The sequence below is a fragment of the Rhagoletis zephyria genome, unplaced genomic scaffold (genome assembly GCF_001687245.7).
Source record: "Rhagoletis zephyria isolate East Lansing unplaced genomic scaffold, Rhagoletis_zephyria_1.1 Rzeph_scaffold_00007, whole genome shotgun sequence".
Taxonomy (NCBI): Eukaryota; Metazoa; Arthropoda; class Insecta; order Diptera; family Tephritidae; genus Rhagoletis; species Rhagoletis zephyria.
The window spans coordinates 998,427-1,012,425 of record NW_016157091.1 but is presented as its reverse complement, the minus strand read 5'-3'; the positions used below and the strand labels follow the sequence as shown (position 1 = coordinate 1,012,425).

The following is a 13,999-nucleotide window of genomic DNA, read 5'->3' as shown; positions in this document are numbered from 1 at the left end:
TTCTTTTTTTTTGTGAAAATTGTCAAAAAGTTATTAAAAATACATGAGTGCAAAACTGTAACATATGCCTTAATTTACATTTTTGTCTGCTGGTTTCTTTAATGTTGTTGAATTGACTTCAAATCGTTATGACAGAGGAAGCAAAGATGTACCAATAAAAATACAGAACAACAGTATGAATGTCGTTAGAACTTGGAAAGATAGCGACAGCTGAAAGAAAAGGTGTTACTCCATGTTACAGTTTTGCTCGTCACTGTATATGCTATTTAGGCTCAAAAGCACAAATATAGAGGGTTGGTATGTATATCAAAATTTGCAAACAAGTTTTTTCCATATATTCTTGGGACAGTCTAATGTATATGTACATACATAGTAAATTATATGCTTATTTACTGTGGATATTGTACGAGCATTTTACGTGCAAACCGATATTACATTTAGCACACAATTTTCGCGTACGTTGGTGATAATATCCGCTACGTGTGGCTCGTGGTCTGAAGATGGCAGAAAGTGCAAGTTTAAAAGTGTCTCGAAATAGCCAACTAGGTGGTTGACTAGATCCTATGCATGCCTATTAACACGCTTTAAGCCTTCCGAGAGCTATGGCACAAGTAATACCGGATGTAGGTGTTGTACAAATCGTATTTTTACTTTGTGGAGAGAGAGCCCCGTCCAGTGACAGTGGACTAATATGAAAATACTCTATGAACTTTAAATTAATAACAAAACAGATGTCATCTGGGCCACCTGCGTCTCTCCTCAATCTTTCATAGACTGGACGCTTCACATTGCCACATTCTTATACAACAAGTGAACGGGATGAGGAAAGTGACGAAATTTCCACTTATGTACATACTTGTAAAAAAAACTGGTGATATACATACATACAAACAAACATATGCATGCACATCTACAGAAGCAAACGAAAGAACTGTACGAATAGTTTTATTTTTATATACTGAAAAATATTCGATATTATTAAATTTATTAGTGCAAGGCATTACATTTTGTCGGCGACTGACGGCATCTGTTACAGGGAAATTCTGACTGACTAATATTTTTGTAAGTACTTCAGCACCTGTGGCCTGAATTTCAGATTTTATAAAATGCTTTCACGTTGCAGAGATTTTGTACAACTTCAACTCGTGACTGACGGGCTCGGTTGCAGGATTTAAGTGATTAATGATTAAGTGATGATTAAGTGATTTTAATGTCAGATTACTTGAGTCAATATACTACTCTCAATTATTTTTTCAGATTTTATAAAGTAGTTGCAAGATAGTTTCTATATCAAAATTAACTGCGACTGACGGCAGGATATTTCTCAGGATTTAAGTGATTAAGGATTAAGTAATGATTAAGTGATTTTAATGTCAGATTACTTTAGTTAATATACTACTCTCAATTATTTTTTTCATATTTTATAAAGTAGTTGCAAGTAAAGAGTTTCTATATCCAAATTAAAGCCGCCCTACGAGCAACGCTAACGAATTGGACTGACTGACTGACGGCAGGCTATTTCTCTACACCAAAAATGTGACATAATATCGAAAATTCAGCTTTCATAAAATGCATGAAATTCCTTGTCGCTTGTCTCTCGGACTAAAAGTTTTTGAGAGCATCCGCATAAGTCGGAAAGTTATTTTGATGATTACTCGTTAGAACTGGTTTCACTATTTCACGGGCTTCAAGTAATGCAGTTGGAACTCGTTTTTTTTATTGGTTTGTCTTTGTTTTGAGACAAAAACGGGGCAACCTTTATAATTCGGCATATTCGGTTCTTCCCTCCACATTTACTTAATTTTTCGAACTTAGGACCCACTTTCGGCTTAACGTATTCTTTCGAGGTGAAAATCGCCGCAGATTACACACACGCATGGCAATTATGGCACTGGCGAGGCCCTTGGCCTTGTGTGGCGCTTCTACGAAATTTTACAGTGAAAGTGAAGAAAGTACCTTAGTTTATAAATGGGATGTACCTATTTTTAAGTTTATTGAATTCCGGCTCAAGTTCAAATCTAAATGTCGGTTGGGAAACGTTTTCTTTTTTTTTAATATAGTTCATTGAATTTTTATAATTTTTTATGAAGTTTAAAATGGGGATTTATGTGATGAATAAACAAAATAAAAATAGCCAAAACTGTTCAAATTGTCACTTAACTTAATCAGCTGACCACAGCAACTAATTTGCAGTTAGTTGTTAACAAAGCCCTTTAGTATATGCTTAGTAAGAAATTAAAAATCCCGGGATCCTTAATATGTATGTACTTTAAATCAGGGACGTGAACCGGATGAAAAATTTGGTCGGTTCGATTCAGCGATTCGAACCGTTTTTGCACTTTTGGATTGGTTCGTAAAAGCGGTTATTTGGTCTTTGAACCGGGGTTCAACGGTTCGAAAAACAAAAAAAATAACGCGCAAGTTTATAAGCGTCAAGTGCAACAACGCGCAAGGTTAAGGGTCTGTCAAATGAGATGGGTTGCCTTAACAATTGATATTGTCACATGGTAAACAAACATGGTAGGTATTACCATGTTTAACAAAAAGAAAAAAATCGGGTGCATTTATCTATTGAAAACTGATTGAAACGAACCTTTAAACCTTTATAGAAAGTGGTTCGGTTTTCGGTTCGGATCAATCATTTGTGCAAAAATTTCGGTTCGGCTAATGGTTCAGTTAATTAATAGAAAAAAGCGGTTTTCCGGTTCAAAACTGGTTCGATTCAAAACCGGTTCACGTCCCTGCTTTAAATATCTAGTAAGTTATGTAAAAACAGTTAAAAAATGCATATCCACTTTTTGCAAAAAGGTCAGTGAGCGATTTTATATTCAATTGGAAACTGTTTCTGCAGCTTTGTATAAAGACAGGAAGAATTCAGAGTCAAACTCAATGCTGGCTGACTCTGATTTAATCACAAAAGAAATAATCTAGTTTTATATTCTAAAATCTTGTACCTGTAATTCTTCTTTTCCTGCATGCTGCTCGGCAAATTGATTAGTAATACACATTTCAATCAAAAGTTTCATCGTGGGATAATGCTTCCAACAAAACGCTCCGAAAGTCGATGGGTTATGGGCGGAAATCATAAGCATTATGATCCATGCCTTCCAATATAAAACTGTGATAGCAAGCTTTGGAGGAGCATAACCTAATGGTAAACTTATATTTTCCGGATAGTGATATTCTACCATATTGAATAAAAAGTCTATAACATCATATTTGTTGGCTTGCACTGCGGGAAAATTCGGAATTCTCATTGTTGATGCTCTTTTAATAACCATCATTATCACATCTATCGTTTCAGGAATAGTTAAAGGTATATCTTTAGTTATACCGATAAGTATAATTCGTAAAAGCGTATCTTCCAGCACTGGTGTTTCGGAGGCAATTCTTAAAAGCGCTGCCCGCTCTGGTTCAGAAGGCCACTGATCGCATCTTGAATACTGCTCAGGACTGTCCAAGAGTAATATTTTGTGTAGAGCTTGGCTATATTCCAAAGTTTGAATTTTGAAAAGATTTGGAACTGTTTCATACATCCAAGAAATGGCTTCCAATTGGATTTGAGACATTTGTGAATAAAAATTCAGTAAAAGCGGATTATGTTTCATTTCCTTGTTGGAACGTAATACAATGCATGCTTCACGTATCTGTGGTGAAACAGATAATAGCATGCAAAGGCATATTATATCCACCATTGAATGAAATATTCTATCTCTGAATTCGGAGCGTTCAACTTGTTCTATCAAATCAATTCGTTCATTCATAAACGCTTTACAGAATCTTACAATGTTCATATCATAACGAAGCACACGAACCAATTCTCGTAAAAATACCCTTAAAGTACGTAAACAGTCTTCGCGTTGCAATAGAAATTCTTTATAAATCTCGGCAAGATGTTGCGATGATTGTTCCGGAGATGTTTGAAACATTGTAGCTGAAACGAATAAAATACATTAAAAGCATGGAATCAAATGTTAACTTCCAGTCCTAAGTGTATACGTAATTAAATATCGCTCTTTTGCTGGAAGAGTGTCCTAATACAAAAAATCTAAAACTCGAGAAAAACGGGTTTAAAGTTTAGTTTCCATACGTTCCAGTACTAAAAATTAAGACACCTTTTCCAACAGTACTTTCGAATATATCAATTTGATTTCAGAAACCATCAATTCGGTTTTAGAAAGCGTCAATACGATTTTAGAAAGTTTCATATGGACTTTAGCATAGTCAAATGTTTTTTAGAAGGTGTCATAAATGCTTTAAGGCTCTGTCACATACAGCTTTCGCGTCGCATTGGCGTTGTTTCATTTTGACAGCAACGCAAGTAGCGCAAGTGTTTGCTACAATGAATGCTCTTACAGCAAATGTTTTTAGTTTTTGATTTTGAATTTTACGATTGAGAAACATTCAAACATTTTTAAAATGGAAGCATTTAGTCGTCGCGGTCCTTACTCGTTTTTTCTTTACACGATTTTGTATGTTTATTAGTAAAAAGTGAATAATTACATTAAGGGAGTGTCAACGCGCCCAAAACGGCAAGAGTTAACCAGCGTTCGTGTTTCTGTGGCGTCAGCGTTGCCTATGAGAACTGCTTCATATAAACGTATGTATTTATTTAGCTGTCAAAGCAAAACCAACGCCAAAGCAGCACGAAAGCTGTATGTGCCAGAGCCTTTAGAATTATCAAGTGTATTTTAGAAAGTATAACTAGATTTCAGAAGGCGTCAAATGTTCTTTAGTTTTGTCAAATATACTTCAGAAAGCAACAAATGTACCTTTGAAAACATCAAATGTACTGTAGAAAAAATCAGATGTTATTTAGCAAGTGTTAAACGTACTTTCGAAAATATCAAAATTCCACTCTAGAAAATTCCACTTTAGAAAATATATACTGTATGTGATATACTTGCCCTAACCACTGTTACTTCATACACTTACACATTTTTTTGCGCTTCAATTTTAAACGTTTTTTCCCAGGTAGGTTGTGCATTTTTTTATAAGCCAATTCCAATTACTGAACAGCTTAATAGACTAACTTTTATATTAAAAAAAGAAAAATAATTTTTTTATACATAAAGGAAATGCTCATTTACTTCAAAAGGAACTGTTAATATTAAGAAAATTAAAACGACCACTATTACTTCATAGAGTGAACGTAACTCAACTTTAATACTGTGTAACGTCCCCCTTTGCTTGTATTGCGGCATTCAGTCTAAGAAGCATGGTTTTAGTTAGTGATAAACATTCTTTTGGAGTTATAGAATCCCAGATTTCACTAATTTTTGCCTTTAAGCCATCAAGTCCTCTGGGCCTCATTTCGAAGTCTTCTCTTCATTAGCGCCCATAGAGACTGGATAGGATTAGGGTCCGGACTGGAAGCAGGCCAGTCTAAAACACGTATATTTTTACACCATCTTGTTGACAAATATATTCGTCCGCTGTAGACAGATTGGGTATACTTGGGAGCAAATTTGTCTCCAAAATATTGAAGTAATCCATGGATTTTATAGTCCCATCGATAAAATGAAGCTTTCCTACTACTTTCAAGGACATATGTACAACCCCATACCATGACACGCGCTGGGAACTTTCTCTCTGTATAATATGCTTAATTTCTCTTTCGTATCACACGAGTCCTTGAGTCGCCTACGCAAACATCGAACTTCGATTCGTCGCTAAATATGACGGAGTCCCAGTGTCTTTGGACCCACAATCGTCTAGCTTTACTCCAAGCTACTATTTTTTGCTTTTGACGGACTGTTAGTAACGGTTTCCTTTCTGTCTGTTAATTGCAAAATAAATTTTGTTAGATTCTACAGTGCATCACACCTGAAACCATACCTTATAACAAGTAATTTTTACCAAAAACAAACCGACTTCAACTCTCATATAAAAAGAAAATATATATATATATATGTCATGATCCGCTGATCGGATCTTAACCAGATTAGTAGGGACCACCTCTGAGACACAACCTTTTCGATGCAAAAATAATTATCGAAATCGGTTGACGTGGTCCAAAGTTATGCGGTAACATACATTAAAAAAAAAAAAAAGTATTCTGACAAACTGATAACATCCTCCTTTTTTAAAAGTCGGTTAAAAACTATATTTCAACTTATGCAGCTGCAACCGGGTCAACTCACGACCTACAAGTTTACCAATCTTCTGTGACCATGTAGCAGCCAAGTTTCGTACAGAGTTCCGCCTATTTTGGTTAATAATGTCGCTTGATTGCGGAATATCGCGGTCGGAAATCATTGATTTTCGACCTCCCACGTGCTCGTTTGGCGAAATCTGTCCAGTTTTATTATAGTTTCTAATTATACTTTCCACCGTAGGAGTTGGAACATTAACTTCTCTTGCAATTTCGCGATAACTTTTCTTAAATTTGTATTTACCAATAACCAATTCACGAATTTCTTTGCAAAGGGCTTTTCGGCGTGCCATTATTCAATTCAAAACTGAAAAAAATGTTCGCCAGTCATGATACAAAAAGAAGGTAGTTTCATTTCAAAATTTTTTACAAAAAATAAGTTTTTGATGTTGCATAAATTTTAAAAAATTATTAGGTCCTTGCCACATTGATAGCAATGAAGCAATTTGTACAATGATTTTTTGGTGTGGAGCAGAGGTGGAAGGGGTGTGTCACCTAAAACTCATTAGAGAGAACACAGCATAAACTTTAAGTAAAGTCCCATCGCCTCCCTGCCCCTTCTACAGGCACTCGGAGCACATTTCAAAATGGTGTAAAATTAGAAAATCGAAAAATTAAACACGTGTTAAGTCGACAGCAGTATCTTTGCGCAAAACTCCTTTCCGCGTTGGTGGCCTTCCGGCGCGCTGCATAAAAATAACCCCATTAGTCCAACTCCGGTTATGCCATACACAGTATTTTTGCGCAAAATCCACCTCCAAATTTACAAAAAAAAATATATATATATTTTGAACCGAATTTTTTGTTTTAAATTAAAGCTTAATCCTTTGACTAGACGCAAATGTAAAAATTATTTTATTCGGGTAACGCGTTTGGACACGATAACCCAAATCATTGTACAAATAACCATGCCCGAACTGCCTTACTTATGTATTTTTCTATAGACAAAAATTTTATAAAACGCTACTGCAGACATTTTCATCTTATGTGGATAATTCTTGTCACAAATACACAGTTTTGTGCTTATATTTATGTATATATATTTCTTAGCAGCGTCATATCTTTATCAACAAATTCCGATAATCCAAAAATTGCTACTGTTACAAGTTGCAGGGCATCATTTTAACTCGACCTCCTCTCTCTTCCACGGATAACGGTACATCGTTTAGAGCAATGATGGGCAAAACGCTACTCGCGAGTAGCGTCTGCGTCGCAGCGCTCAAAGCTCAGTTAGTCTAGACTTAATTTCCGTAACGTAACTTAACTAAATATTTCGGCCAACCTGTTATATGAGAAACTGTGTTGGCGGTTAGTTAAAACTTAACTTAGCGTAAGAAACTTAAGAACCTGTAGATTTTAGGTTCTTAAGTTACGGTCTTACGGAAATTGAGAGCGGTGAGAGAATCAGGCTTGCCAGACTCTCGTTTTTGTATTTCTTAAAAATAAATGAAAGCAAACATTGTTGTTTGCATGAATTTTTTTGATGTGGCATTTAAGGCGGCAGGCGGCGAACTGTTAAACAGCTGAAAAAGAAAATACAAAAACAAAATATTTCCGCTCTTGGCTTAAGTTGACGTGTTGAGTAATCATTGATGATTTCTTACGGTAAGTTAAATTAAGTTAAGTCTAGACTAACTGAGCTTTTATACGTATACAGAAACGACGCAGCGAATCTCAATTCAGTCTGCTTTCAGATTTCATGAGAGTGACGCTATGCTTCGACGTTGAATATTTTTATTCGTAATTTTACCGCGTGGTTGCCACCTATATATGTAACAATGCCCAAAATGTCTGAGTATGAGTGCCAATTACAGTTTTTGGTTTTAAAAAAAGCTAATAATGCCCAATGCTTGTTATGTGGTAATACGACTACTTGGAATCGTACTTTTAATATAAGGCGACATTATTTTTCATTCCATCCGGAATATGAAAAATATGAAGGTGATGACCGCGAGCAACTTTGTGAATTTTGTTGTTGAATAAACTATGATTTTTTAAAACATTAGTTTAATGAAATTAAATTAAAAAACTTTTCATGCACGTACATATGTACTTATAAAAATTTATTTCATAATTCATTATTTGAAATTATTTATTCATTATTTTTTTATTATATTTTATTATTTTCGTTTCATGTTCATAAGACAAATTAAATATAAATTTGTAAGAGCGTTTTCTAACACGCGCAAAAAAAGACGCACTTTTGTACAATATAGAAAAGTGGCAACTGTTACTAAGCGCGATTCACGAATACCATGACAAAATGAGACTGTATTGGTGTGCCCATCTATGGTTTAGAGGTTTAAAAATATTTGGCGTCGGCAGTTTGTCTTCAAACTGCATTAGATCATATTACGTACTCTATCCTGGGAAAAGCACAAAACTTTATTTTTGACCTTTTGCACAGGTGTACTGAATTCTAGCAGTTTGGAAACGCGCAAGACTTTTCTTTTAATATTTTTATCCAACTTCACTAACTTCTAATTTTTTTTTTACTTTTTCAAGAAACAAAAATGTTGCTGCTAGTGAATCTGGTAGCATGATTTTAGTCATATGTCATAAACTTGTTAAAAGTCAAGTGGTCGGCAACAACAACGAATGTCAATAAATGAAACTATCTTCTATTTTTGTATCATGCTCGCCAATAATTAGCCCAGTAAAATAAGATAAATTTGGTAGGAAAATTGAGCAAAATTTGTAACAGCGATGTTTTGATGCAGTTTAATTCTATTTGACAAGTAGATCATGAATCCACAGTCTTGCCCCTAAATTTCATTTGGCAACATTCCGCCATCTTGGATTTAATTTTATTTTGGGTTTTTTGCGATTTTCAAGCTTATTTTGCATTTTTCGTAAAAAATGGTTAATACAAATATGTAGAGAATTTAATTACCGGGAACGCAATACACATCGCGATGTACGGGATGCGCCGTAAAACATTTCCACGCCTTCACCTGCTTTCATTAAACAAAAAAAAAAAACGTTGCCCGTGGATTAGTCCTACTGGGGAAACCACGTTAAAAAAACGCGCCAAAAAACTCTACTTCAGCGGTGGTGTGGAAATGAGTTTTACGGCGCATCCCTGCCGTGATCTAAGCGTCGTACAAAAAAAATTTAGGGACAAAAGTTGTGGAGAATGAAATTCTCTACAACTTTGAAATTTCAATATGCTATGTATTTTCAACAGAAATTGTCCAAAAATGGCGAAAACCGTGACAATGTAAAATTTTTTCGCAGTTTTTTCTAATTTTTTACAATAAAACATGCTATTTTTAAAAAACCTTCTATATAACCAAGTGGGTAATTGAATTCTCTACATATTTGTATTTAAACATTTTTTACGAAAAACGCAAAATAAGCTTGAAAATCGCAAAAAAATCAAAAGAAAATTAAATCAAAGATGGCGGAATATTGCCAAATGAAATTTAGGGGCAAGACTGTGGATTCATGATCTATGTGTCAAATAGAAGTAAACTACATCAACCTCATCGATGTTGGTCTCCTTGGCGTGGGGATGAGGCTTAAGTGGTGACATGGGGGCCGTTTAGGGGCTTTCTATATCAGCACGAACTAAGAGGGAGGCTCCGCATGGGAACCTGTGTAAGACACGAGCTTACACAGTATCCTATGTGGAGATTACCGCACCGACGATTACTCCTGCACTTATCCCTCATTATTTTCCTATCCCAACAACCCAACTCCTCCCCCTAATCCAGGGTGTTACGCGACACCGTGCCCATTGGATGGTTTGCAGCCAGGGGGCTTACCAGACCGGCTGTATTTTAACGGCGCCTTCCTGACACCGGGCCGCCTTAGGGAGTAACGGTGGCCTTACTGCGGCTAGGGCGCTGTCGCCGTGTACCGTATGATTTCCCCACATACTACGCAGACCACTGCGCTTGCCTTGTCGAGCAGGTGGTCGTACGAACAAGATGAATCACAACCTAAACAAAAACCCAACAAAAACACAAACCACAACAAAAAAATTATTAAAAACTTCGTCTTCCCCAAATCGGGGAAAGACTGCCCAGGCGCAAGCGCCATATACGCCGCTTCGCTCCAGAAGGAGCTCTTCCGGGCTGGATGTGGGGGACACTTCACGCCGGCCCGTGACTACGGGTGTTATGGTGGGGCCTAGCACCAGCAATGCTGCAGGGATTGTGTTGGAAACGGCAAATGAATCTGCGGCTGTGGGTGCTGGGGGCCCATCAAACGGCACGGCTGCGAAGTCTACCACCACAGAAGCAGAGGCCTCACGGCCTGGCCAGAGTGGAGGGCGACAAGTGGCCACAAAAGAAATCACTGGAGGCGTGGCAACAATGGGAACTACGCTAAAGAAGTACGACGGTGTTCCGTTGGATACGTCGCCCCAGAGCGCGAAGGAAGCTGTGGAAGGCGAAAGCTCTACTGCCCAACTTCCAGGTCAATCTCAGGGCTTCGGTGGAAAACCAGGTACCCCCGTCAAAGCGGCAAAGGTCGGTGGAGGAACAACTTCCTGCACCCAAGAGAGTCCGGCCACACTCCTGGATGGGCAGACCTAGCTTTTCCGAGGTTGCGAAGGACCGAATCCTCATACGGGTTTTGGACCGAGGCAACGAGCTCGGATCCATACCGAAGGACCAGTGGAGGTGGGTGAAGGCAGTCTTGGCGAACGTCATTTTTGATGTTCTGCTGGAGAACCCCGGAACCCCTCCAGCTTGCAAAGACGCTGGTTGGTACCAGGGCCGTAAAAGTGGTCGCCTGCGAGGATCCGAGATCGGTGGCGCTGTACAAGGCTGCCGTTGCAAGGATAGGCCCTGNTGGGGGACACTTCACGCCGGCCCGTGACTACGGGTGTTATGGTGGGGCCTAGCACCAGCAATGCTGCAGGGATTGTGTTGGAAACGGCAAATGAATCTGCGGCTGTGGGTGCTGGGGGCCCATCAAACGGCACGGCTGCGAAGTCTACCACCACAGAAGCAGAGGCCTCACGGCCTGGCCAGAGTGGAGGGCGACAAGTGGCCACAAAAGAAATCACTGGAGGCGTGGCAACAATGGGAACTACGCTAAAGAAGTACGACGGTGTTCCGTTGGATACGTCGCCCCAGAGCGCGAAGGAAGCTGTGGAAGGCGAAAGCTCTACTGCCCAACTTCCAGGTCAATCTCAGGGCTTCGGTGGAAAACCAGGTACCCCCGTCAAAGCGGCAAAGGTCGGTGGAGGAACAACTTCCTGCACCCAAGAGAGTCCGGCCACACTCCTGGATGGGCAGACCTAGCTTTTCCGAGGTTGCGAAGGACCGAATCCTCATACGGGTTTTGGACCGAGGCAACGAGCTCGGATCCATACCGAAGGACCAGTGGAGGTGGGTGAAGGCAGTCTTGGCGAACGTCATTTTTGATGTTCTGCTGGAGAACCCCGGAACCCCTCCAGCTTGCAAAGACGCTGGTTGGTACCAGGGCCGTAAAAGTGGTCGCCTGCGAGGATCCGAGATCGGTGGCGCTGTACAAGGCTGCCGTTGCAAGGATAGGCCCTGTGTATCCAGGGGCTAGGTTGGAGATTGTAGACTGGAAGGATATTCCAGTCAGACCAAGAGCAAGGGATTGGGTACCGACGACACCTTCGGCACCAGAGAGCATCCTAAAGGAGTTTCAAATGATGAACCCAGCCCGTCCGACGAGTGATTGGAGGGTCATCCGAGTCGAGGACGCTGATGGCCCTTCAGGACAGGTAGTTCTGTCCCTAAACAAGGAGTCACTCGAGCTCCTGGAGAAGCGGCAAGGTCGAGTATATTATGGCCTCGGCGAGGTCATAATTAGGGTCTATAGCGGGGACGCGCAGCGCGCCTCCAGTTCGGATGCAGCAATGGACATGGACATTGAGGCACCCGAACCGGAGCCGGAACCGGAGCTCTCCGACGCTGAAAGCAATGACTCCTCTCAATCAAACTACGCATCGGCAATGCGTAGGGTGTTTGAGGAGGAAGAACTACTTTACAGCGACGGGGAGAGCGATGCTGACGTAACCGTCGTAGCGATGGAGGGGGTGTCAGATACTCCATATGAGTATTGCAAATTAACCTCCACAAATCTAAAGTAGCTTCGGCTACTCTTCTATGTCGTCTGTCTAAAGGCGATGTTGAGGTGGCACTAATCCAGGAACCGTGGGTTTGCAACTCGAGGGTCTGTGGATTGAGTGCCACGAGCTTCGAGCTGTTCTCAGAGCGTGGTAAAGGTAAAATTCGAGCCTGCATTTTGGCAAAAGCGGATTTAAATATCTTTCTTTTACCTAATTACAGTGATGGTGACGTCGCGACAGCAATATTAGAGCTGGAAAGCACATCCATCGTGCTGGTTTCGGCATACATGCCCTATGAATCGGAGCACCCTCCTCAAGCAACGGTGCGGAACTTGGTGACCAAGTAAGAATACGGTCACATTTTGATTGGAAGCGATGCCAATGCCCACCACGTTCAGTGGGGCAGCTCACACATAAACGATCGGGGTGAGTCACTTTTCAACTACCTCCTAACAACTAACCTTCTTATATGCAATAAAGGTAAGGAGCCCACCTTCATTACTAAAAACCGTAAGGAAGTACTAGACAACTTTATGCAGTGAAAGCTTCACTGAGATGGTGGAGGGTTGGCGGGTTCTAGATAAACACTCCTTCTCTGACCATCGCTATATTGAAATAGTATTGAATTTCTCTCCAACTAGCCTTACACTACGCAAAAACTTAAAGAACACAGATTGGAGCTACTATAAACAGCTACTTGAAGACAAGCTCTCTAGCTTAGCCCCTACAGAACCTGAATGTACCGAGGATCTAAAAAAATGGTCAACGTATTTACCTCGACCTGCTCAGAGGCCCTAGGTCAGGCGTGCCCTGATTCTAAGCCACGGGGTAAATGTAAACCACACTGGTGGTCTCGGGAGTTACACCCGCTTCGCAAATCTTGCAGGAAGCAATTCAATAAGGCCAAAAGGCTTAGCTGTGAGCTCGAATGGTACAAGCGGTTACTCCGGCCCTATAAAAAAGCTCTGAGGGAAGCAAAGAGATCTGGAGATTCCTGGAGGGTTTTTTATAGTGGCATCGAAGGTGTTTCCGAAGCTGCCAGGCTGCGAAAAATTCTCTCCATATCTCCTGTAGCATGACAGCTAAGCAAAACAAAATGTTCACACAATATTAAGTAAAAAGTTCAATATACTTTTGGCAATAACTAGGCCAAAGTACTCAAATCAATTTAGCTTGCGCTGCACTTCTCCAATAACATAAACTCGATTGAACCCATATACATTTATGTATGCATGCACAACAACGTAGAATCATAAGCATGACTAACAACTTAGAAATGTAAGTTTGTAAATTAGATTACTCATAAGGTAGATTGTAAGCATATAAAAGAACGGCGATGAGCCGAATAAAACATTCCCACTTTAAGACTCAACGTTTTTACTTGCGTTTTACTTTTGGAATCATTGTGGGGCATTTTAATGCTCACCTAAATGCGGCTGTAGAGCTAAGACAATACTAAACTCCTTCCAATCTTTACATGGCGATCCTGCCAGCTCAAAGCTAGATCTTGCCAGCTCAAATCTAGATCCAGCCAGCTCGAGCTAGATCCTGCCAGCTCAAATCTAGATCCTACCAACCCAAATCTAGACCCTGCCAACTCTATCAAGACCCTGCCAGTACATTATGGTAGAGGAATACGTTCCGGAAGGATCGAAAAACGCAGAAGAATACCCCAAATACATCCCTACAAAAATTGTAATAGGACCCAAACCAATATCCCTAGAGGAATACCGGCAAAGGCAAAACCGCCAAAAAGCCAACTTACAAGAGTTTAGGCAACGAATAAGCTG

General features: G+C 39.9%; 1 protein-coding gene across 1 annotated transcript in view; it reads right to left on the bottom strand.

Annotated features, from left to right (window-relative positions):
* The window catches only part of IntS1 (integrator complex subunit 1), a 73,512-nt gene that overhangs the window by 30,691 nt on the left and 28,822 nt on the right, over positions 1-13,999 (bottom strand). The window contains exon 2 of the mRNA XM_017609093.1: positions 2,955-3,934. Coding sequence (XP_017464582.1) covers positions 2,955-3,934 — 980 coding nt within the window. The remainder of the gene's footprint in view (positions 1-2,954; positions 3,935-13,999) is intronic.